The sequence below is a fragment of the Podarcis raffonei genome, chromosome 5 (assembly GCF_027172205.1).
Source record: "Podarcis raffonei isolate rPodRaf1 chromosome 5, rPodRaf1.pri, whole genome shotgun sequence".
NCBI classification, from domain to species: domain Eukaryota; kingdom Metazoa; phylum Chordata; class Lepidosauria; order Squamata; family Lacertidae; genus Podarcis; species Podarcis raffonei.
In genome coordinates, this window is record NC_070606.1 from 88,548,900 (window position 1) to 88,575,862 (window position 26,963).

At 43.3% G+C, this 26,963-nt stretch overlaps 1 protein-coding gene across 8 annotated transcripts in view; it reads left to right on the top strand.

Annotated features, from left to right (window-relative positions):
* NLGN1 (neuroligin 1) overlaps positions 1–26,963 on the top strand; it is a 628,672-nt gene that overhangs the window by 322,676 nt on the left and 279,033 nt on the right. For all 8 annotated transcript variants that reach the window (XM_053390579.1, XM_053390581.1, XM_053390578.1 and 5 more), the window contains one exon: positions 15,575–15,727. In XM_053390579.1, coding sequence (XP_053246554.1) covers positions 15,575–15,727 — 153 coding nt within the window. The remainder of the gene's footprint in view (positions 1–15,574; positions 15,728–26,963) is intronic.

The window sequence follows — 26,963 nt, forward strand, 5'->3', positions numbered from 1 at the left end:
AAGACCCAGTTCCCAGTCTATTCTGAATTGACAGCCTTAACACGGAATTCTAGAGACACACACATGAATTTGTCTTCGTTTGTTAAAGAGATTTAATAAAATACATTTTTTAAAAAAATTACACCCTTCACAGGCGGAGTCCTGCTGGATCATGGTAAAGGCCCATCTAATTCCAGCCCTTCCAACCAGATGCCCATGGGAAGCCCAAAAGCAGATCCTGAGCACCAAAGCCTTTTCTGCACCTGTGATTCCCAGCTTTTGACAGCAGAGGTAGAAATGGACAGTGATGACATCAATCTCCATTAAATTGTCCAATCCTCTTTTAAGGCGATCCAGGTTGGGTAACCATCACTACGGCTACTGGAAGCGAATTTCTCAGTTGAATTCCCTGTTGTGCAAAGAACTCTGTTCTTTTGACTGTCCTGAGTATTCCACTTGATGCAAAACCCTACTGAGAATTATTTCTTATTCAAGTTCTTCTAATTTAATTTCAAAGTATCCCAAGCAGGCCTGCTGTCCATTTCTTCTCCAGGGCCCAAGGTCGTGGACTTGAGGCTACTGGGTCATGCCCATTGTTCGTGTTTCAGTTTATGTGTGGGGGAAATGTTGGTGTCCAATGAAAACATGATTTACAGGCTTGGGACACAGGCTTACTACAAGTCCATGGGTTTCTCTCATTGTCCAGAAATCCCTAAACATCTCATTTCCCATAAAATAACAACAGTGCCCTATTAGTACAGTTATTTATTTAAACTTAGCTTGCCCCAAAACAGGGCTTCTCAGCCTTGGGGGTCATTTCATATAACTCCTGTTTACTTTAATGTGTTCATGGTTGAATAGCAACCCTTTCACTTATTTCTTCCTTAAAACAAAAATTAAGAGAACTGTAAACTGAGGTCAGCGGTAGAGGTCACTTTGCCATAGTTCATTTTCCCATGCTTAGGAATGTGTTTCCTTTTGGACTGTTCTTGTCCTAATCACCTTGCCTTCCACGCAGACCTGGATCTAACATTATTTTTCATCTTGCATACATCTTTAAGATACAAATGTGCAGTTTCTGAGATGGCACAATCCTGTTGGTACACTGCCTAAGATTTAATGTGGAAGGAAGTTATTTGATTCAAGCAAAGTTGAATCTGTGCAAGGAGCCCCAAATCAAGGCACCCCCCCCTTGAAGTGCTTCCTGGTACCCCTGTGATTCAGATGTCAAACACTGTAGATAAGCGTCTGCTAAAGCACAACTACTAATGTATTGAATATTTCCATATTAGGAAAACACCAGGGTGGAGTAAAGGGGAGAAGGGAAAACAAATACCAGAGATGGAGAGGACTGTACCATGTCCATTTCCACATGCTTGGATCAGTCCCAAGAAGAACATAGTCAAGCAAGGAGAAAACGGACAAAAATGTGGCATACTCAGAAATGGTCACCACTGCCAATGCTACTTTATTCCCATTCACTGGTCGGTTTCCCCCACCACGATGCATGACTAACCATTCTGACATTGCAAAGAATTGCATCTTTATCCATTCCACTACCCCACTTTGTACACACCTCTTTAAAATGTCACTGGGGATTATAAACTATTGTGTCTCATAATCCCTATAACTGCCCACCCATTCCAGATAATATCTAGCCCCACATTCCTTCACTTTGCAAGCTGCCCTCAAACACACACATTGTACATTGTTGGATTGCATCCAAAAAAGACCCAAGGAGCATGAAAACACAGTTTGTACAGTGCTTTATAGATGGGCTGCCTAGCAGCTTTCTTCCTTTCATTTGCACAAAAGGTTGCTGAAGCGGAATAAGGATTTGGGTTTTGGGGTTTTTTGTTTTTGTTTTATTTTCTTGTGCAATGCTGTACTGTGCAGCCTTGCACAAATAGTATCTCACCATGGTTCATGAAGCCAGCACCATGTACTGAGTCTGTCATGTACTTCAAAGCCATCCTGTTTTTGTTGTCCTTCACAAATGCAATACAGTGGTACCTCTAGTTAGGAACTTAATTCGTTCTGGAGGTCCGTTCTTAACCTGAAACTGTTCTTAACTAGAGGCGTGCTTTCGCTAATGGGGCCTCTTGCTGCCACTGCGCCGCCGACACACAATTTCCATTCTCATCCTTGGGCAAAGTTCTCAACTCGAGCTAACTCTTCCAGGTTAGCAGAGTTTGTAACCTGAAGTGTTTGTAACCTGAGGCGTTTGTAGCTCAAGGTACCACTGTAGGTCTATCAATTTTCTGGCCACTATACATCAATATTGGTTATATGTAACCTGCTCTAGTATGAGGTGTAAAACAGGCACATTTGCATGTGGAAAAGACATCACTTTTGGATTGCTTCATCAAATTGTCCACTGCTTTTCATTCATGAACATCCATCCTCTACTCCCCAACACACATATTCTGATACATGTTGTTTGGGTGTCTTTGCAACCCTGTTAACACTCTCAGTAGAGATGGCAGTTCTTTCATAAATATAGTGGTCCCCTGCCATAACCAGAAATTAATAAAAGCATACCATGCAATGCAACACTTAGAGGTTTATAAGCACAGTTTTTATTCAATTAGCAACTGGAAAAGCCTGTGTTACTCACAGATAATTTTGAGAAATAGTTTCAAACCCCAGCTATTTACACAGCGGACCTTTTGTAGCTTTCCTAATTTGCCACATAATTGCTAGGGCAGGCTCTAATAGCTAAAAATCTGTTGAGTTAATCAGTACCTTTCATTCGTTGAAAGAGCTGAACATTCAAGCCTATCAGCTCAAATCCAGCTTCGGCAGGCAGTGACAGAATGGTAAGAATCAGAGCACAGTTCAGAAGCTTCTATGAAATGAGTTAAGTTGCATCTTCTCAGCTTGTCATAGAAAACCACCCTTCCCATTAAAACTAGGTATCCTAGTGAAGTTTTCAAGGACTCTGTCTGGAATCTAAGTTCAAAGGATTGTGAACCTTGCATCTAAGCTCCAAAATAATTCCAGGACTTGGATTTCAGTCTGAGCTAGAGAAGGAGGCATGACTTCCGTGCCTGAGAAAGGCTTTGGAGCAGCAAGAGAAACAGAGATTTCGTGGCCAAGAAAAAGCTTCTGTAAGCCAGGGATTGTGGGTCTTTGGCAGCCAAAGGTGGAGCACACTGACAGCTCTGACACCATGTGTGGCTTCCAGTTGCCAAAATGCATCTCTCTCAAAATGTAATGGATGACTTGGCAGTTCTTCAGGAACAAAAATATATATGAGGATGTTCTGAAAGCCTTTTCACCAAGATGTATCAGTTTACCTGAAGGGTCCTTCATGAGAGCTCAGTGTGTTTCTCCCCACCCAGTTTTTGTCCCTGCAGCCAGTTAAAGCTCTCCCCATTCAATTAACACTGAACAGGGGAGAAATTAAAGAGTCTTCAGGAGCAAAAGCTGCATATGGGGAAGGCCCCCCACAACAGAGGACCATTTGAGTAAGATGGTGATCTGAGGTGGGTAAACTTCCCTGTTCCCTCGGGTGGGTTTTTCTTTCTTTCTTTGCCCCTGTAGCCTCTTAAATTAAATTAGAAACTTGTTGTGAGGAGAGAGAGCGATAGAGAAGCCCAAGAATGGCACACGATAAAAAAACACTAGTAGTACACTATAAAACAACTATCCATGTACTATCTGAAACCAAAGGGGCGCATTGGTTGCTGGTTGTGAATTTGTTCCCCATCTCTCCTACCCCACTGCACTGAAAGGAATGGAAAATGTAAACTGCACTTGCTTGAACACACAAGGGCTTAAACTGTGGATAGGGCACACACACCGTCTTAGCAGGGTTTCCAATTGCCGTGAGAAGATCCAAAACTTAAGTGCTTAACCTGGGGTCCATGGATGGGCTTCTGGGGTCCATGAATCAGACACAAATTTTCCCCTCCATGCAATAAAATTGTGTGCAAAAATGTTGTGTTCATGTGCATATTTCTGGGGAGAAGATCCATAAATAATAATAATAATAATAATAATAATAATAATAATAATAATAATTCATACCCTGCCCATATGGCTGGATTTCCCCAGCCACTCCATAGCTTTCATCAGATTCTGAGAGGGGTCCATGAGTTTATTTTATTGGGGTGTGTGTGTGTGTAAAAGCCTGAGTGTCCAGGGACATTGGAGGTGGAGCTTGTGCATGTGCACCCCTGCCTACAATTTGAGACAGGGATGGGGAACCTGTAGCCCTCAGTATTGACCCCCATCAGCCCTGACTATTGACTGTGCTAGCTGAGGCTGATGGGAGTTGTAGTTTAGTGACACCTGAAGGGTCGCAAGTTTGCCATGTCACTTTGACTGAGAAGTGACGCTAGCATTTAGACATTAGATGTGACACTACTACTCACAAAGTTGGGGGACAGGGTGCACATGGTGATGTCACACCCATATGTTACTGAGGGAAAAGAGAGGCAGTGTAGTGTTTTCATTAGTGGGCCTCTTCCCTTTTTAACATCTGGTTCTGCCCTGAGAGATTGAAAATGGGATGTCTGACTCCCAAGGAGAAATGAAACCATGAGCTAATAAATCACAAAATGTGACAGGAAGGAAACTGAATAAATCTGCTTAGCAAATTCAAGGAACATAAATCCAATGGTGTAATAAAATCCATATCAGTAGATCACTCAGAGATATCATATTTCCAGCCAATTTCAGAGCACCTCTCCAACTATGAAGTGCACTTCAACCACATCTGTAATAATAATAGGTGAACCGTTTTCCTTTCAATGTTCCCTTCCACTTTTTTTTTAACCATTTTATCACTACCCATATCCAACTTTTCCCAATCCATGCAGCAGTGAAACCTTGGGCTCTACCACTGACCCAGCTCTAATTAGATCATTTTTCATTTTTTTTTCTTTCAGAAGACCCCAAAGGCACCTAGTGCACATTACAGCCTAATGATCTGTAGCTCTCTAGTTTCGTAACAACAACAACAGTGGGAAAAGTAACTATATCAATTTCTTTGTCTTACCATGGGCAGCGCTTGTATTTTTACATGGGAATTATTAGCAGTAATATATCACAGAGTAAGGGACGCGGGTGGTGCTGTGGGTTAAACCACAGAGCCTAGGACTTGCCGATCAGAAGGTCAGTGGTTCGAATCCCCGCAACGGGGTGAGCTCCCATTGCTCGGTCCCTGCTCCTGCCAACCTAGCAGTTCGAAAGCACGTCAAAGTGCAAGTAGATAAATAGTACCACTCTGGCGGGAAGGTAAACGGCATTTCTGTGCACTGCGCTGGTTCGCCACATGACCCGGAAGCTGTATGCCGGCTCCCTCAGCCAATAAAGCGAGATGAGCGCTGCAACCCCAGAGTCGGTCACGATTGGACCTAATGGTCAGGGGTCCCTTTACCTATCACAGAGTAATGAAACTCTAATCAATGGGGCAGGGGGGTTTGCTCAACATTCTTTGCCACCATTGACAATTTTAGAGAACCCTATCCTGGCAGCCTCCATTTCTAACCTTTTCTTGAAGTGGTGCTGAACTAGATAAGACTTTGCTTATCCAGCATTCCCTTCTTGCCCATGTTCATGGAGAGTTCAATCCTAAATAGTACTACTCAGCAGCAAATCTCTCTGTGTTCAATGGGTTTCCCCCCTACAGGGGCGTCTTACCCATAGAGGCTAGTGGCATGGGGCCCCAGGGCCCCAAGTTCTGGAGGGCGCCAGGGAAGAGGCGGAGGCTGGACGCGGCGCCTCCTGGCACCAGCTCGCCGCCCTCGCCTACCTCCGCCATGCCGTACCGAAGCAGCGCTGTGCCCGGAGCCTCCGTCTGCTGTAGCCACTATGGCACGAAGCGGTCAGCTGAGCCAGGAGGCGCCACGTCCAGCCTTTGCCTCTTTGCCACCCGAGGAGCCGCCCTCCAGCCACTGCCTGCTTCCTCCAGCCCCACCGGCAGCGCCGTCCTCCCTAAAAAACTCTGGGAAAGGGGGGTCACCAGGGGGAACTTTGCACCACGGAGCTGGATATACTTAAGGCGGCCCTTAGTCCATTTAGGATTACAGCCTGGGCAAATAGCACTGCCGACTAGGGAATTGGTCCCAAATCTCCCCAGTTTTGATCCTGTACACAACTGTACCACATTTGCTCTCCCCTTCACATGCAGTTGAGCCTTGCATGTACAGTTGTACCTCAGGCTACATACGCTTCAGGTTACATACACTTCAGGTTACGGACTCCGCTAACCCAGAAATAGTGCTTCAGGTTAAGAACTTTGCTTCAGGATGAGAACAGAAATCGTGCTCCAGTGGCGCGGCAGCAGCAGGAGGCCCCATTAGCTAAAGTGGTGCTTCAGGTTAAGAATAGTTTCAGGTTAAGAACGGACCTCCGGAACGAAGTACTTAACCTGAGGTACCACTGTACTGTTTTCCATGCCAAGGCCATATTCAGATGGACCACCCCAACATACATGCCTGGCATGATGAGTGAATTTGGTACTTCGAATTATCAACCAAGTTTTGCCCAGGGTGACCTGAAAACGCTGGTGTGGCAATAAAGTCCAAGAAGGAGTTGGTGGCACTGGCGAGCCTGCCACTTTCCACGCTGCAGGCTTCAAGTGCATATTTATATTGCGCAAGATGATCTCGCATAAACAGAAAAGGCTTTTGCGCCCCATTGTATGCCCATGAAGAACCTCCTGGTTTAAAAATTCAAATGATTTGTGCTTTCAGTTTTGCCATTAGCTATGTTTTTGCCCCCACTTGACAAAGACAGAGCTTGCACCGAATTATCATAATTGTATTGGTAACACTTGAAAGTATGGGGAGAATAAATCCTGACAAAGCTTTCGTGAAAATAGCTCCCATATAATTATAAGCAATGAAGGGGCTGTCAGCATTTCCATTGTCTAGCCCACATTTCCAGCAGCAGGTAAGTTATACAAGAACGCTTGTCTCAGTTTAATTAGGAAATTCTTCAGCAGCTTCCTTAAAAAAAGAAAAGAAAGTCTAAAAGTGTTCCCCTGCATAACCCCCCATTCAATTATATATACAGTGGTACCTTGGTTCTCAAATTTAATCTGTTCTGAAAGTCCTTTCCAAAACCAAAGTGTTCCAAAACCAAGGCAAGCTTTCCCATAGAAAGTAATGAAAAACAGATTAATCTGTACCAGACTTCAACCCCTAAAGCAGCAATTTAACGTGAATGTTACTATCTAACAAGACCATTGATCCATAAAATGAAAGCAATAATCAATGTGCTGTACTATAAAATAAAGAAGACAGGATTGTAGATGATAATTTCCCCCCTTACCTACACTGATGATAGACATTGTTTGGATCGGGGGCTTTTATCGATTCCCACAGTCACACAATCAATCAATCAATCAATCAGTAGCTGAACTGGGTTCCACACAGTCACATAAGCAAATTATCCGAAAAAGTCTCAAAAACAAAAATGCAAAATAAATAGCAAAAACAAAAACGCCAAATACAGTGGTACCTTGGTTCTCAAACTTAATCCGTTCCGGAAGTCTGTTTGACTTCTGAAATGTTAAAAACCAAGGTGCGGCTTCTGATTAGTGCAGGAACCCCGGAAACAATATCCAACAGCCGAATCAGATGTTCGGCTTCCAAAAAATGTTCAAAAACTGGAACACTTACTTCTGGATTTTCGGCGTTTGAAAACCAAGGCGTTTGAGAACCAAAGTACCACTGTAGTGTTGGTAATCTAGAAAGAGGACACACAACTTGTCCAGCAGGCAGTGTCATGATCTCTGAGTCCAGTAGTGATCCAGACACAGAGCTTGAAGATGCAGAGGCAGCAAATAAGTTGCTGAGCCGGGGGGCCACTAGGGGGCGCATTGGAAGATGGCCGACAATACCATCTCTCCGACCCACACGGGGTATTAAGAGGCTGTTATGGGAGTAGGCAGCCTCCCTTGTTGCCCCAAGGAAATGGGGAATACTGCCCTTGCCTGCTGTGCCCATAAATCACCCCCTAATTCGAAAGAAGGGGGTGAGGGCCCTAGGCAGAATGCCCCCGTGTGGACCTCGGCTCTCCTGGACGCTGTCTCTGATCGCGCACTAGCTGCAGCAATTTGGAATAATTAATTACAAAAGAAGCAAATGCACATATTTCAAGTGAAGAAGTCTGCTAATTTAAGTGACCTCTGCGAAAGAAGACGACGGGTTGGAGAAACAGGAATATTTTATGATGAAGATACACCAAAGGCTGGGTATGTTGACAATGGGACTGAATGGGGAGGGGAACCTTTTTTATTTTCCTTCTATGTGATTTACAAGAACCCCTCCTCATTAGAATTGTCGGTTGAACTGACCCAAGCAGGATGATTAAGGTCTGTGTGGAGATAAACTTTAACCAAAAGTATGCTTTATGGAGATTGAGAAGCAATAAGAGCTTCTGGAATGGCGCAGCAATTAATTCAGAGTCGCCATCTTGCCAAAGGATTTATAGCCGAGAGAAGGAATGGACTTGTTTTCAGACTGCATTCCTGGTGAATCTCCTCAGAGGTTTTGAGAAAGGAGGCAGATTGGTGAAGATTAATGACGCTAAGACTGTTTTGATGTATGGAAGTGATGTTACATGGAAAACGTCTGGATATGGCTACTGGATAAAAAATAATAATATCCACACAGGATTACAAACTGTCTAACCCGCTTGTGGAGACTATCAGAGGTCACAAAGAGAAAGGAAAAATATATGAAAATAACAACAAGAGATGTGGAAAAACAAGAAGAAAGGATTGGATAGTACTGTGAACATCATAAGGTTAGATTTGTGGACATTAAAACAGCAGTAAGAAGCAAGAAGTTGATTGGATCCCCTTCAGAACTTGAAATATGGGTACCCCCAACAAAAATTTAAAATTCGGCTGTGTAATTTGGAATTTATGTAATTTGGTTTGATTTGATGTGATTGGTCGGTTAATAAAAAATTATTCTTAAAAAAAACCAAAAACAAATAAGTTGCTGAGCCAGGTTCCGGGCTCTGAGCTGACAGCTGAAGATAAGAAGACCACTATGTCCAAGGTTGTCACAGAAGAACCTCAGAAATCACCAGCAGTGGCAGACCTTGGGGTCTCAAAGACCAATGGTGGCCTGTACAACACCATCATTTGGTGCCCCCCTACCTCTTGTGCTCCATTCTAAATCATAGTTGGCACATCTTCTGCAGTGCTCCCACGGCTCCAAGCCCATTGCGACGAAACTGGTCATGATCTCCTAAATCCGCCTCTGCTGCCAGGGCCTGTTGGATCAGAGCATGAACCTCTTAAGTCACCTTCTCCTGATCCTCAACATCCAGATATCTCCCACTTCTCATCATTGATTCAGGGAAGGAGGCCATGGAACCAAGGAGAAGTGCCCTTCTTCAGTCCAGGAGGTTGTTCTTTCACTGCTCTGAAATTCTCTCAAGGGGGTAAAGTCTGGAGGAGGTAGCTTGGAGGCAGAGGGTTAAAAGGCTTCAATCTGCTTCCAGCCTTTGTCACTTGGAGCAGCCTTGCTGCATTCTTCAGCATTGGATCTGAAGATGAGATGCAGAGCCAGCCCCCAGCTCTGCTAGGAACCGGGAGCCTATACCTAATTCTAAAAGTTCCAGTTGCTCATAGGTAATTTTTTGCCTATAATTTTCATGATCTGCTAAATTGGGACATGCACTGCTACGTCTGACAGCTCCCCTTGCATCAATGGTCCAAGACCCCCGGCAGCCTCTGAAAGAGGTAACAGGAAGAAATTTAATAAGTTAGCAGCATCTCACAGTAAGCTCTGATTTCCTGGATGTACCTGATTTTGAACCATTTCTTTCTACTTGCTCTTGAGCGTAATACGATGCCTGTTTTGCTTCTTTGGTCATATCCTGCAAGCATGCCATATATCTTGACTAGAATACTACTAGCAACGTTTATCCACCACTTTTCTGAGAAAACCTACCTGCTCCGCATGCTCTCTTTTCCCAATATGGGAGCATTCAAAAATATAAATGACCTAGCTACAGTGCGAAGTGGTCCATTCCATCTCACCACCTGAGGATTCTGTTGCTTGTGTAGCCTTAATTATTAGACTAGGACAGACAGCCCCAACCTCCTGATTGGATCAGACCAGATGTTAGGCTACAACTCCCACCATCCCTGACCATTGGCCATGCTGGTTGGGGCTGATGGGAGTTGTAGTCCAAAACATCTGGAGGACATCGGGTTGGTGAAGGCTGCATTAGACTTTATATGCTGCCTTTCTTCAAAAGAAATTGCTTTTGAGGCAACTCACAATATAATAGGTATAAAAGACCCAGTAACAACAATACTGGCAAATAATAAATGTTCCAGCAAATACATTTAAAATAAATGGTTTCAATAACCATTAATAAAAATAAATGCATTCTTAAAAACCTGAAATCTCCCCACAGAAATTGAAATATAACTTTGCAAATATTGCCATAATAATTAAGCTCAGTAATGGAAATTAATGCTCTGCCATCCCGTTTTCCCACTCTAATTCCATCTTTCCCAGCTCATTATTATTATTATAATCAGCATTATATGGAAAATGCTCCATGATTCAACAATGGCAACAGTGTAGCTCTTTTGGAACGAGTTGTTTTCCATCCACCCCGGCTCCTCCTCCTGAATTCCATGTTCTTTGCAACAAGTATCAGTTAATCCAATTACCATATTTTTTGCTCTATAAGACTCACTTTTTCCCTCCTAAAAAGGGGAAATGTGTGTGCATCTTATGGAGCGAATGCAGGCTGCGCAGCTATCCCAGAAGCCAGAACAACAAGAGGGATTGCTGCTTTCACTGCACAGCGATCCCTCTTGCTGTTCTGGCTTCTGAGATTCAGAATATTTTTTTTTCTTGTTTTCCTCCAAAAACTAGGTGCGTCTTGTGGTCTGGTGCATTTCCCCTTTAGCTGGTTACCAATGTACACTGGTGCCTCAATACATCTCTGCAAAACAGCCCAAACTTAATGTGAACTTATGCACAATTGCAGTTTGCTTTTGTGTGGTGTTTTGTCAATGTGTGTTTGTAAACCGGTCATGTGAAGGGGGTCTTCTCCCCCAAGCAGTAGCAGCAGCAACAACAACAACATTGGAACATAGAAGAGCCCTCCTGGATCAGGCAAAGGCCAATCTAGCCCAGGATCCTGTTCCCATGATGGTCAACCAATTATCTATGTGTAGCCCACAAGCAGGACCTGAGTGCAACAGCCCTCTCCTCATTTGTGATTTCCAGCAATTGATATTCAGAGGTACTTTGCCTCTAGCAGTGGAGGCAGAACAAGGGGTTGTTCTTAGTGCTTTCTTTCCACTTCAGAAACAAGACCGAACAATTTGGAGCTTCAAAATCTTAGGGGAAAAAAGATGGAATCGAATTTTCCAGAGCATCCCTAAAGTCCTTTGGGAGTGGCAAGGCACGGATTAAATTCGCAAAGTCTATTCAGACATAACACCACATGAGCCTGAGGGCTCAGTGACATCTGAATGTTGCCTACATCTCCTGCCAAATTTCTGGGGAAATGCAAGACTGAGAGTAAATGTTCACACTTACTGAGGGGGGGGGAACCATCTCATGGTTCACAAAAGAAGTGAATTTCCTGTAGGTCAGTGCTGAGATCTTTGACAGTGCAGTGTGGAGAAAATTTATATCATCTCTATTCTTATCTGCCGTGGCATGTGGATAAATTGAGAGGAGTTTGCAGTACTGCCTGTCCTTAACCTTTCGGAGCATAATATTCAGAAGGAAGTCATAAAAAAGGCATTATGTAGGCTGAATTTATTCAAAAAAATCCTTTATACCTTGAACTTTGCTTTATATTGGAATGTATGGCTGTGTGTGTGTGTGTGTGTCCCAATTTCCCTTGAATTACCCCAGTTTATGTGTGCATATATGTACATGTTTTTGCCACCGAAATTTCATTACTATTCACAGTTGGTGCTCTGTGACTTTAATTAAAAATGAATTCTTAAACAATTTCCAAGCATACAATTAGCCACGTACAGTTTCTGCTGCGAACAGTCATTTAGCGATCCCCATATTAATATTTTATTATTTCTTCCTTCACTTTTGCATATGTAGAAGGAAGCAAAAAAAAAAAATTCAGAATACTCTGCTTTGGGTAAATAGCCACCAATAGCTGTGCTTGGAAGGAACGAGAATGAATCCATAAGCCGCCTGCCTCATTGTGAGGCTTGGATGCAAACATGCCATAGGCAAGCAAAGTGCCCTTCTGAAATTAAGCTTGAAACATGAATGTGGAGCATTATCTATCTTTGTATCCCAACCAATCTATCAGTGATTTAAAACAAGAACCAAAACACAACCATCCTTCAAAATCCATACATCTCTGAATTTTGCAATGCAGTTCTTCAGCCAAGTAATATGTGCAAAAATGCATGCGCTGGAGTAAAATGTCCACAAATATGCATATATTAGCACAAATAACTTACAGATGCATTATTTTAGGGATAATTGCTTTGCAAAAAAAGGTGTCTATTAGGCAACGCTGCAAACAAACGTTTACATTTGGAGAACTTTGCATTACAGTGCTGAGCAATTCATACGAGGACTTTAATTTTATTTTTGTAAATGTGGAAATGAGAGCAGAACTTTAGATTAGAAAAATAAGCAATTTAGAGAAATAAAAACCTATCTATCCCACTGTTCTTATATTCTGGAGTGCACGACAGCTTCACATAATACATTGTTAAAACAACCACCTACAATAAATTATTAAACAAAAAAAATGGAAGATCAATGCATCATCATAAAATATAGCAGAGCAACCACATGTTTAAATAAGGGACCACACTCCTGGCATAGAAGAATGAAGAACTAAATGTCTGGATAAACAGAGATGCGTGTAACTGTTATACTGCCCTGTGTCATGTTGTTTTCATCCTGATTTCTGCCCAGGACAGGGCCATGAGCAGGGTATCACCTGCTGATTGTAAAAGCCAAGTCAAGTGGTAGCATGGAAAGTGGTCACTCAGGTTCTTCGGACCCCAATTTTTTCAGGGCTTAATATGCAAATAGCAAGACCTTGAATTGGGCTTGCTAGCACACTGACAGAGCCTTCAAAACCAGAATGATATGATCGTTCTGCCTGGACACTGAGGTCTAGTGCCGAGGGTCTTCTGGCAGTTCCCTTGCTGCGAGAAGCCAAGCTACAGGGAACCAGGCAGAGGGCCTTCTCTGTAGTGGCACCTGCCCTGTGGAACGCCCTCCCACCAGATGTCAAAGAGAAAAACACTACCAGACTTTTAAAAGAAATCTGAAGGCAGCCCTGTTTAGGGAAGCATTCAATGTTTAACAGACTATTGTATTTTGATATTTTGTTGGAAGCCACCCAGAGTGGCTGGGGAAACCCAGCCAGATGGGAGGGGTATAAATAATAAATTATTATTATTATTATTATTATTATTATTATTATTATTACTCTCCTCATGGTTCACATGACTAGTTGGAGCATGGCACACTGTACCAACTGTAGTGTCCAAACTGTCTTCAAGGGTAGCCCTGGGGTGTTAGGGACACAGGTGGCACTGTGGTCTAAACCACTGAGCCTTGGGCTTACTGATCAAAAGGTCGGTGGTTCGAATCCCTGCGACAGGGTGAGCTCCCGTTGCTCGGTCCCAGCTCCTGCCAAAGCGAAAGCACACCCAAAAGTGCAAGTAGATTAATAAGTACCTCTCCGGTGGGAAGGTAAATGGCGTTTCCATGCGCTGCTCTGGTGTCGATGTTCCGTTGAGCCAGAAGCAGCTTAGTCATGCTGGCCACATCACCCGGAAAAACTGTCTGCGGAGCAGACGAACGCCTGCTCCCTCGGCCTGTAAAGTAAGATGAGCACAGCAACCCCAGAGTCATTCACAAGTGGACTTAACTGTCAGGGGTCCCTTTACCTTTACCTTTATCTGGAGTGTTACCAGTGATGAGTTAATAGGCATACCACTCCATTAATTAATTAATTAACTGAAACCACCAGTAATTGCTTACTTAATGTAAGTAGGAAATGCTCAATTTTCAGCACTGAATGAGATATGCTACTGGTCAGGATCCTTGTGCTTCTAATGTACCGTATTTTTCGCCCTATAGGATGCACCGGTCCATAGGATGCACCTAGATTATGGGGGGGGGAAATAAAGGGGAAAAAATTATGCCCCCCCGGCGCGGGGCTGGGGAAGCCCAAGCTTCCCCCGACCCCAGCCCCCAGAACAGGAGCCACAGTGATGCCGAAGCTGTGTGCAGCTTCGGCATCGCTCTGGGAGCTTGCAGGGCTGGGGGCGGGGGAAGCCCAAGCTTCCCCCGACCCCAGCCCCCAGTACAGGCTGCCGCCCGCAAGCCTTGCAAACCCGGCGGGACCTCCCGCCGGGCGCGCAAGGCTTGAGGACATCTGCCCGAAGCACGGGGCGTGTTTCGCAGCCCGCCCCATGCTTCGCGCTGCAGGCTGCTGCCCGCAAGCCTTGGGAGCCCGGCAGGCACTCCCGCCGGGCTCCCAAGGCTTGCGGATAGCTTCCTGAAGCCTGGAGAGCGAGAGGGGTTCAGTCCGCACCGATGCCTCTCGCTCTCCAGGCTTCAGTGAATGCCTGCATTCGCCCCATAGGACGCACATACATTTCCTCTTCATTTTTGGAGGGGAAAAGGTGCGTCCTATAGGGCGAAAAATATGGTAATTTGTACTATGTACTATGCTGCAAACTATTAACTGGGCCACATTTCTCAGAAGATATTTCTGAGCTGGAACTGTTCTGCCTCCAACAGTAGATGTCCCATCATTAGAATTCATGTGCTAAGACCTCTCTCCTGTAATTATGTCTGATTCTTTACCAATCTTCTTCACCTCAGTTGAAGGGGCATCACTGGGGCTGCGAGAGAAATGGCCTGCTTTTTTTTGTGGGGCGAGGCAGTTTTTCTACACTTCAGAATATGCATCCTAATAGTAGCCCCCTAAAAACATCAGAACCCCCAAATATCCTGATACACAACCCCTGGTTTTGACATTTAGAGCGCAAGGATTCTTCAGCCTCTCAGACAGGTTTTTGTTGTTGCTGCTGCTTTTATTTTTATACTGCTTTAAATTTTAAAGGAAAAAAATCTGAAAGCGGTTTACAACCTACATTAAAACATCAAATGAAACAAGCCAGAATAAAACATTACAGAAGAAAGTCCAACCAAAAGTAGACATTCAACTTTTAGATTTATCATTGTACTGCCATGGTTAATCTAATGGCCATACGAAAGGAAAACCACACAATCCATAGAAATGCTAAACCTCATTTGAAAAGGATCGCAGTTGCTCCCAAACTGGGAGAGAAGTGAGTCATAAGCTTTGTAACTTTCATGTGATCCAGTGGTGGCCGTCATATTTTGTGTGTGTGCTCAAAATTCCTCTAGGAAACGATGTCATAATTTGTATCTCCAATCCTTTATTAGGCATTACAGAGATAGAGGTTGTACAAGATGTCATAATTCACATATGTTGCTTGGGAAACACTTTTCAAAAAAATAAATAATAAATAACAGCTTGGGGTAGAAAGGAAACAAACTAGGACTTTCATGTGCATCACAATGTTCTCAGGATAACATACTTCTCAATATTTTTCTTCCAGACATTCGAGATAGTGGGGGGCCCAAACCTGTGATGGTGTATATTCACGGAGGGTCCTACATGGAAGGCACTGGAAATTTATATGATGGCAGTGTGCTGGCAAGCTATGGCAATGTGATAGTCATCACCGTCAACTACCGGCTTGGGGTACTTGGTAAGAAAGATTCAGATTTTAAATAGTTCTTGCCTTGTGCGATACTCGTTCTATCGATTAGAAGACAATTTGCAAGTTCTTCTGCCTTAAAAAAAGGGAGAGGCTTCTTATTTTTAAAAGAGGAAAGGATTGCATTCAGTGGATTTCAAATTTGTTATTGTGCAGCCTAACGTGCAATTATACTCCTCTTTGATGACAGAAACAGAGTGCAGATGTTCAGAATGATACGCTGCTTTGTCGCTTGCACTCATCCTGTATTACAGTAATTAGTCGTGCAGAGGGATCTACAGCAAATGGCAAGCACTGACTGAGACGCAATTGTTTCTGTTTGTGATGTGACAAACGTCTGGATATTGTGCTGACAGGGTTATTGTGTTCCTTCGGACTTTTGGATAGTAAGATTGTTTGGGAAATGTTATTCACTGCCAATTTCCACCTTCTCATATTTTGAATTTAGTCTGACGCCTTTTAAGTGGAAAGTGTATTAGTTAAAAAAAAATCCAGATAAAATAAGCTTGTGGAGGAAAAGGTATTTTGAAGCTCTGTGCTTGGGGGGCAAAGAAGCATTATGCTAGTGTTGTTTTATATCACACAGGTAAATGCATTTCAATGAAAAGCCGTGTTTTAGTTAGCTGATGTTTGCAAAAGGTTAGAAGAGTTAAGATCTTTTATGCTTTAGTCTGGAGCTTTCGGAGTGTTTTTAGCTGTTGTAGATTTTGGCAAAGAGAGAGGTTGTTTTCTTCTGAATATTTCTTGCAGAAGCACATCGTAATGCATGTTTAATTCTAGCATCTGACGGTGTTATCACCTTTTTATGGAAGCATGAGAGGAGCATCTACCCACAAAGACTCAGAAGAGTTTGGGCAAGAGGTGGTGTGTTTTAGAAACTGTGGTTTGCCCCACAGGTTTGTAAACTGTGGTTTGCCTGTGAATTACCTTAGCCCTACGAGAAGACTCTTTTTGCTGTATCATAAGTTAATTTCTTCAGAACCCGTCTTTCTGGCTGCTCCACTTAATTCCCTGTTATTAACTCCCGGAGAGTGGGGAGCATCAATCTGCTGCTTTTACCTGGCGATTAAAAAAAATGATGCACTGTCAAGAAAATGAATTTGACTTGCTTTGGTGTTCCTGCTCATCTCTGGCTTTGAATGCAATCTAACTCCAGTCCTTGAAACATGGTATAATTTTTGTTGCTTCGCCTGACAGTCCTCTCCTTTCCACTTGCACAGGGAACAGTGCAATCTAATAGCTGTGTGTGACACAATGTTCAATGTCCAGACCCTGCTATGATTTGTATCAGATTACTTTCGCATAGCCTACCTGGTGTCTTCATTGTTTTCTCAGAGCAATTAAATATTGACTTGGAACCTCTAGGGCTATGTTGTGCAATAATTTACAATTCACTTTTGTTGTCGGTATGCAAGATCCTCTTTCTGCTTAGCATACGTTTCCAGTTCCTGATTTGTGTGAGTATATTGTGCTGCAATTCTATTTAAAGAGCACCCACCTGATACCCACCTAATCTTAATCTATTAGGTGGAGTGGGCAATCAAATACCTGTAATTTCTTTCATAATGCCTATCTAATCTGTCTGTCTGTCTGTCTATCCATCCATCACAGACTTGAGTTGTGGGAAGAAGCCTCTGAATGTGTGTGTGCGTGTGTGCATGCGCGCATTGCTGCATGCCACCCCAATCTGTGAGTGGTGTGATATTCCAGGGGTTCCTGGCACTTCATGTTCCCTTTGGAAGTGAGGCACAGCGGGGACTGTGGTGTCTTTATGATATATGGTTTATTTACACATATATACAACCAGAGCCTACAATGGAGGGATTCACAGCATTAACACTCCAAGAGGGTCTTGTTTCTCCCATAGCCGGAACCTTGGATTCAAACAGAAACCAAACATCTCTCTCTCTCTCTGCCTTTTTGCTACTTTGCTTCTACTGTAGCTCACATCACTTAACTCTCAGCTCTTGCCATTGTCTTTTTCTAAGTGCCAGCCAGCTGAGGGATGGGGAGCACTCACACAGATCCACTTCCTTTGTTCCCCTTGGTGGCACATTACCCAGGGGATCACCTCATTAGGAAACTGGTCTGGCTTATATTTTAACACTTGTTGGATCCAGGGAATAGAAGGGTCTCAGCATACAGTCTATTCACCTCCCCCAATGTGTGTGTGTGTGTCTCTGTGTGTATATACTGCCAGGAGAATCCTCTTGTGCTGCTCAGCTCACTAGGGAACATCTGAGAGTGGTGAAAAGGTTGCTGCACTGCAGAAAACAGTTGAATTTTACTTAGTTCTCCCTTTCCCTTTTTTCTTACTGCTTGGCTGATCCAGCAGGAGGGCATGTTGTGGACCATGTAAGATTAGACAGTGGGCCTGAGGAGAGCAGATTGCACACTTCTGAACAAGAAATAGAAGGAAAAAAGCATTATTTTTTTAACTATGTATGATGACAGGAGAATGTGCATAATGCACATATATGCAACCTGAGAATGTACAAAAATGATGTCAAAAATATGCACATTATCCAAAGTCAGTTGGGGATTATGCACAGTGGCCAGAGAATGTACAAAATTCAGTCCATACATGCAGATTTCCCAAGCCTGTGAGATGTGCACAATTTTCTTTTCACAGAAAGATGATGTGCGCATTATCCATGAAAATGGGTGAATGTGCACAATGGCTAGTTATGCACATTAACCACTCAACCTACAGTCCCCTTAACATATGTATTTTGTAAACTGCCTATATGTATTGATGGTGAAGCAGTATATAAATCATTCACAGAGAGAGAGAGAGAGAGAGAGAGAAAGAGAGAGAGAGAGAGAGAGAGAGAGAGAGAGAGAGAGAGAGAGAGACATGATAAATAATCCACAAGACATTGACAAAGTCAGTGAGCCAACACAACACATGTTTTCTCTGGCTCAGCGGATCAAGTATCCATTTGTTGCTGCCAAAAACTGGAAAGGGGGAATTTGTAGTGATGAATTCAAGAGTTCTCCCTAACACCATTATGATTAAAACCCGTATCTCTGTGTTGAATTTCAGGCCCAGGCCATAATGGACTCAACGCCAGCACTGCCCCCCTCTCCATTTTCTGAATTTAACTTACACTTGAGATGTGGAGACCACATGCAAGGCAGGCTGGTTGGTGATTTCAGAAACTCATACTCTCCAACATTTCTTCAGTGAAAATAAGGACATCCCATTCATTCCATAATGATAACTTTACTATTTATACCCCACACATCTTATTGGGTTGCCCCAGCTCTCTGGGCAGCTTCCAACGTATATGAAAATATCATTTAACATTTGTTAAAAAACCTTCCCTATACAGGATTGCCTTGAGATGGCTCAGGGGTTGGATAGCTCCAGGCCCTCCAACATTTCACCAATACAAAGAAGGGCATCCTAAGGAAAAGCGGGACATCCCAGGATCAAATCAGAACTGGGATGACTTCTCTAAATCATGGAAGTCCCTGTAATATAGGGATACTTGGAGGGTTTGGAGACCTGGTAGGCCTCATTCTTAACACCTAATTGCTTATGAGCATGCTCAGAAATGTGTGGCCCATTGCAATGCATCGATCCAGTGAGTCAGTGCAAATTTGTTTGTTTATAAGCATTCCTAAATAACTTGTGATTTAAATATCCCCAAATGTGCAGGAAAAATAGCATAGAAACATAAAACAGGATCATAAAAAAGTAAAATGTTGTTATAAAGACAAGTAAAAATGGACAGATGAAAATATTTATATGAGAATATTACATATGTGCTAATAGGGATAGGGGTCCTGATTAATCAGGAGGTGTGTGTATATCTATATCTAGATATCTAGCTAGATCTATGATCAGTTTTCCATTTAACAAGTTGAAATTGTCTCTGTGATGTGAGAGGAAACATATTTACTGGCCTATAATATTTCTGATTTCTTGTTCTGTGGCTCAGGGTTAATCTTGCTGGGTAACTCTTATCACGACAATCTTGAAAAGAAATCACAGCTCATTTTTTTCTTACCACTTCTACAGTCTGGTGATTTAAGAAATAACAGCCATCACTTATCATTTCTGCCCTGACTCATTATGAGCTCAATAGATACTGCCAGGAGAACTGCAACCCCCCTTTTTTTGCTATGTCAGATTTTAGCAATCCAATTTTAAATAATCACTGAAGATTCAACAGGTCTCAAGGGGGAAAAAAGCCCAACTTAAAATATTTTCTGCAACTACCACCTCAACTGGCACCGCTTTTGCATTTCCATTGCCTCAGGTAAGTTTCCTGAGCCAGCAGAATGGTGGCTTCAGTGATAAGGAAGGCAGCCTTGGGACTGGGGTAAGTATGGCCCTGATTCACTTCCAGGAGCAATCAATCAGAGCAGTTCACATTTGAACTATTGAGATCTCATGACATCCCTAAACACCACCATACCTTTGTCAACTCTGTGATACGAAACACAGCAGTGATGAATCAGGAAGCCCCTTTAGGCGTGTGGAGCAGATCTTTTCACAGCAAGGAGCACTTTCCACCTCTCCCCTTCAAACCCACCATAATGAGGGAGCTTTGAAAAACAGGTAGCAGGCGGTTCATCTAGGGAAGCAGGAGAGTAGAAAGAGAGAGTTCTGTGCTATACATGAATCCTACCCTCTAATTTCTGCTGTGTATGGTCTTCACGTGAGAATAAATCTCACTGGAATCCTATTCCCATGTTCCATGTTTTTATTTCTGATCTTACTATATAATATTTTCCTAGGAATGTCGTCATGCTGTAGTTTTCAGGGCCTGCAGGGGGTGCTCTCCTCTTGAGCAATCCATTCTGGCAGCAAACGGCAATCAAGACTGCTGTGGTCAGAGATTGGCCGCCTTCTTATTCCCCGCATCTGTGTGCTGCCGGACTTTCTCTCCTCCACTAGCTCTCTTCCTCTCTTCCATGGCTTGGGGGGGGGGAGAACTCAGCATTTTGCTCAAGGAGCTGCACCAAAACTTTCCATCCTTTAAACGTCACTCCTTGAACAGGAGCCCCCTTTTTGAACCCCTACGCTCCCTCTAGAGTGGGAAGGAGAGAAATATCTATGGCGTGGGACAGACAGTGCCGGATTTACGTATAAGCTAAACATAGCTTAGGGCCCCACTCTCTTGCCCCCCCCCAAAAAAAATTAAAGGGGAAAAAACTGGATGTACATTTTGAAAATATAAGATAAACAAATGAAATAAAACCTACATACAGCAACAGTGTTTTGTGTTGTGTAGGCTCCTATTTGTTTTGTGCAAATGGCTTTAGACACCTATTAGGTCCATAAATTACCATATAGCAGATATTCAACACAAAAAACAGCGACAATTTGTTGTTGACAAAGGACCGCTGGACATATAAAGGCCTCAACAGTAGCTTAGGGCCTCATCAAACCTAAATCTGGCCCTGGGGACAGAGGAAGATTCTCTGTTGTGTAGAGGCACAAAGTGAGAGAAGGCTGTGGGGGTGCTCTTAGGTAGAGAAATAAAGTGATGTGGTGTGTTGGGGGGGGGAAGAAACACTCTTGACTAGAAAGAGAAAGGGAGAGAAGACTATGTGGGCTGTGTGGCCGCAAAGAGATGTTCAGGTTCACTTTGGTACAAAGGGGTGCCAAATTAGGGTGCAGTGAAGCAGCAGGATAGGATTGCAAAAGTTTGAAAGGATCATCATGGGGCAGGCTTTGCAAGCCTTCCCGCACTCCACATTTCAACTTTGACAAGGTGAGCAGGATGTTGGAATTTTGACAGGTGAGCAGGAACTCCCACTGGCCTCTGGGAGCCAGAAAACCCCACCCCTGGTCTAAGGGGCTTGGGGAGGAGGACTGGGGTGATTGACAATATCTAGGGGTTGGGGCATTTTGGCAAGGCCTGGATGTGTTAGGCAGGTTGGCGAGCAGTTCAAACAGCAGTGTAACCCCATGTCATATATAACAGTCACTTGTACCTCTGCCACCATGGCTTGATCTAATTCCTTGCAAGTAGAACGAAGACATTCTGTGCCGTATCTACAGTTCCCTTCTCCATAACACAGTTGCATGTTGGCAGGAGAAGACAGTGCTAGAGCCCTGCAAATGACTGCACTGGTGCCATTTGTGGGACAGGAAGCTAGTTAAAGGCACCGGATATTCCACTGTGTCGTTTATTTGTTGTGCGTGCCTTTTAGCTGCTGTCAGTTTTTGCATGGCAGAGCTGGGGGGGGGGGTCTGTTGTTGCTTAGCTGGCTTCCCATTGTGATAAATGATGGTGGAGGGGCAAGGCAACAGCAATGGCAGCATTAGATTGGCTCCACCCCTGCACCCACACTGCACTGACCTCCGACCTCCCCCTTTTGGTAACCAGAAGTGGGAAGCCAGAAAGCAACATTGCTCTACCCACGCACTGTGCCCTGCTGGCTGCATCGATAAGCTGTGTTCAAACACTGGCTCATAAATACCCACTGTTTACACATATACTGTCATGCCATTGAAAAACAGTCACCTTCATTTTGTGGCCTGCTTTCCATCCATCTCTCAGCTTATTCCTGACTCCCGACTCATTTCCCACTGGATACTGCGAGAGGGGACACTCTGATAGGCAAATGAAAAGGCACCTCTTTCGCCTCTGCGACCACTCCGTTCTATTGAAATGCAAACCCTGTGTGAGCTGTCTGTTTTGGTGATGGATCGTACACGGGGAAGTCTGATATCCTTGACCTCCTGGGTTTCTGAAGAAAAGCTCTGCATTACAAGCTGAAGATGATTTTATGGCTTATTTTTGTTTAAAACAGAAATGACTTGCAAAAGGGCAGCAACTCTGCAACGGGAGGAATTTTTCGAGGTCGGCTGCTTTAAGCCCTTTAGGAGGCTCTTTCAAATTCCTGATATATATTAGATAGGGCAAGGAGGTAGGAAGGTGGGTGGGTTTTCTTTTTTAATTTTCTCTTTGACAAAAGAGTCATTTAAAAAATTGAAGATCCTATGTTAGCAATCCAAAGAGTCTAATGGATAAAGGGTGTGTGTGACCATGCCCAGGCATAAACATGCACACACATTGAGCTGCTGTCATGGTCTGGTTCATGGGTGGTCGAAGTCCCAGCTGGGGACGTTGGGACTGGGGGGGGGGACTCACAGATGCAGAACAAAACAAAAACTAAAACAAAGCCTAATACATTCTAAAAGGTCAAATACAATTAAAGTGAAACATTGGAAATTATTAAAATAATAAAAATATACACCCCAGGGTCTCTAATTCTTATATCACTATCTATTGGTTAGACTTATACAAGCCCTCTTCCAAAATTAGGCTCCTTTAGCCTAATTAGTGACACGGGTGGTGCTGTGGGTTAAACCACAGAGCCTAGGGCTTGCCGATCAGAAGGTCAGCGGTTCGAATCCCCGTGACAGGGTGAGCTCCCGTTGCTCGGTCCCTGCTCCTGCCAACCTTGCAGTTCGAAAGCATGCTGGCCACATGACCCGGAAGCTGTACGTCGGCTCCCTAGGCCAATAAAGCGAGATGAGCGCCGCAACCCCAGAGTCGGTCATGACTGGACCTAATGGTCAGGGGTCCCTTTACCTTTACCTAGCTTGAGAAAAGTGTAAAGAAGAAGTGGGACTGTAAATCCATGTCCAAATTGCAATTCCTAACATCCACCACTGGCGCCACTGCCAGATGTCTATGCCTTAGGCGTAAGGTCTGGTGTGTGTGTGTGCGCATGCGCATGCCAAACCATCTAGCAGAAAGTGCATTGGCCTCTCCACCACACGATCAGGGACCCTGATCGTATAGGGCTCCCCGTCACATGTAGAAGCCTCCACATAGAATCATGCATGGGACCATGAGAATGGTCTGAAGTGCGGGAATCTTTTGCCCAACTCATGATATGACCCTGGTCCAGCAGCTGAGCTATCCCATACATCCAGCTGAACACAAACAGGTTTGCTCTTCAGACCTTCAGAGATTTAATTAACAAGTATGCCCTGTACAAAACCGATACCCTCCCTTTAAGCAATGGTCCTTCTCCTTATGATGTATGTGAGGTTCTTTCCAGCATTCATCCTGCTTAGAACAAAACTACTGAAGACAATGGAAATGGTTAACTTAGATCCATTAATTTCAGCGGGTTTACTCTTATAATAATTTAGTTAGAAACAACTCCTAGGTTCTTGTCAGGCAGCTTTTCTTTTTAGAAATTGTCACTTTCTCCTAATCCATATTAAAAGAAATATATTAAAATACATGTTTCTGCCTACCTAGGGAATCTCACTAGGACGTTAGCGTCTGCTGTACTCTTTCTTATGCCAATATTCATTTAAATGATTGTCTGCTTGCAGTGTTGTTTCAACTCTTTCCTATTTGAAAGGAAGTAATTAAAAGAGGGAGAGATTTTTGTCATCCTTCATTGTTAAGCTTTGTCATCCGACTAACTTGGCATTGCCAAGAAGACTGATATCCATTGCCCTTGACTGTTCTATATTCAGTTTTCTTTTCCTGCATTATATCCCCCCCCCCTTTTTTTCTTTTTACAACTCTTGGATGGATTTCTCCCTTCGAAGGACCATAATGGGACTCAAAGGAAAATAATGTTTGGGAGGCCTTTACTCCAACTCATCAGTAAATTGCTTTGAGGTTACCAGGGCGATTCATGGAAATCTCTTTCTGATTGCAAATGCTGGACCTATTTCAAGGTTTTGTTTTGTGGTGAGATGATTGTTATTTTGCTTCCTGCAAAGCAGCAGATGTTCAGACACAGCTACATCCACCGTACCCTCCAAATGACTGACACACAGATCTGAATCAGGTTTACCTAGAAGGCAGGGTTCTATCCAGCTAAGTCATATTCAGAGAAGATCCACCAAGATCATTGAACATAAATTAGTCATACCCAATGATGTGAAGGGGTCTACTCTGATTGTGACTTAGTTGGATGCAACTCTAAGTCAGATGTATTCATTGAAACAAGCTGATAAGCAGGTCACTGCTTTTAACTTTCAGGCATGTTGAAATTAATAATAATATTTATTTATTTATTTATTTATTTATTTATTTATTTATTTATACATACCCACCCATCTGGCTGGGTTTCCCCAGCCACCCTGGGCAGCTCCCAACAGAATATTAAAAACATGATAAAACATCAAACATTAAAAACTTCCCTAAACAGGGCTGCCTTCAGATGTCTTCTAAAAATCAGATACTTGTTTATTTCCTTCACATCTGATGGGAGGGTGTTCCACAGGATGGGCACCACTACTGAGAAGGCCCTTTGCCTGGTTCCCTGTAACCTCACTTCTCGCAGTGAGGGAACCACCAGAAGGTCCTCGGAGCTGGACCTCAGTGTCCGGGCAGAACGATGGGGGTGGAGATGCTCCTTCAGGTATACGGAGCCGAGGCTGTTTAGGGCTTTAAAGGTCAGCACCAACACTTTGAATTGTGCTCGGAAACGTACTGGGAGCCAATGTAGGTCTTTCAGGACCGGTGTTATGTGGTCTTGGCAGCCACTCCCAGTCACCTGTCTAGCTGCCACATTCTGGATTAGTTGTAGTTTCCGGGTCATCTTCAAAGATAGCCACACGTAGAGCGCATTGCACTAGTCCAAGCGGGAGATAACCAGAGCATGCACCACTCTGGTGACACAGTCTGCGGGCAGGTAGGGTCTCAGCCTGTGTACCAGATGGAGCTGGTAGACAGCTGCCCTGGACACAGAATTGACCTGTGCCTCCATGGACAGCTGTGAGTATAAAATGACTCCCAGGCTGCGCACCAGGACCACTAGGGTGGCCTCCACACCTGCCTGGCCCCTGCCCCCCCCAAAAAAAACATTACTTCTGTCTTGTCAAGATTCAACCTCAATCTGTTAGCCGCCATCCATCCTCCAGCCGCCTCCAGTGGAATTCTCCCATTGCAATGTGTTAAGCAGAATTTGCAAGGAGAAAAGACAAGCGCTTCTGTAAATATGTGTTCTGTAGCCCCCTGAGGAAGGCATACCACACTTGCCATCTCCATGGATGAAAAAAGAATGCAGAAGGGGAAACCAGTTCTCAAGAGGGCCAACGATGAACATCTGTTGTAGCTCAGTGCATTTTGTTTTTTTTTATAATATATTTATTGAAATTTTACAAAAACATAGATTTACAAAATACAAAAAGAAGAAAAAGAAAAAGAAAAAAGAAACATACAAAATTACATAAAAGAGAAAAAAAGATAAACATACAAAGTACAAAAAACCCGAATAGATACAAAAGAGTTAAAAACAAACCCATTTTTTGTAACTTTAAACTCATTAGCTTGTTTCCTTGACTTCCTCACACCTCCCCTTTTTGTATTCCCATTTAAATAATCAGATCAGCAAATCCTTACCCTCTTTCGTTTATCTTAACTCTATATCTTAACATGTTATAGCTCTATATTTTCATCCATTATCAACTCATTTTTGCATATTCTCACTAACTTTGTTGCTAGTGCCTCTTATTTTCAATCCAACATCATTTTTAACATTCATTAATTTTACAGTGTTTCTGAAGATAGTCTTTAAATTTCTTCCAATCTTCTTCCACCAACTCTTCTCCCAGGTCTCGGATTCTGCCAGTCATTTCCGCTAATTCCATATAGTCCATCACCTTCATCTGCCACTCTTCCAGGGTGGGTAAATCTTGTGTCTTCCAATACTTTGCAATGAGTATTCTTGCTGCTGTTGTTGCATACATGAAGAAAGTTCTATCCTTCTTTGGCACCAATTGGCTGACCATGCCCAGGAGAAAGGCCTCTGGTTTCTTCAGGAAGGTATATTTAAATACCTTTTTCATTTCATTATAGATCATCTCCCAGAAAGCCTTAATCTTTGGGCACGTCCACCAAAGGTGAAAGAATGTACCTTCATTTTCTTTACATTTCGTAGCTCAGTGCATTTTGGAACTGAAGTTCATTCTTCAGGAACAGTATACAATGTTGACATGTAAACAAACCTCTACACAAACTTAAAAATCTTCGCTGAGGCACTTGTGGGATAGTATAGTACTTACTGATTGATTGGAAGAAGTGTGGTCTGTAGTTTTGAAATCTTAGTGTATTCTTTTTAGCTGCTCTTATCATTGTGTTCATTCATAGTTTTGATTGTTTTTGTTCAATTTTATGCAGGTTGTGCATTTTAATGCTTATACTTTCCCTACCCTGAGATCTGTCATACAGAAGGTTTAGACTGAAATTCCCCAAATAAATAGATTATCCTATCCCCCACTAGTGTG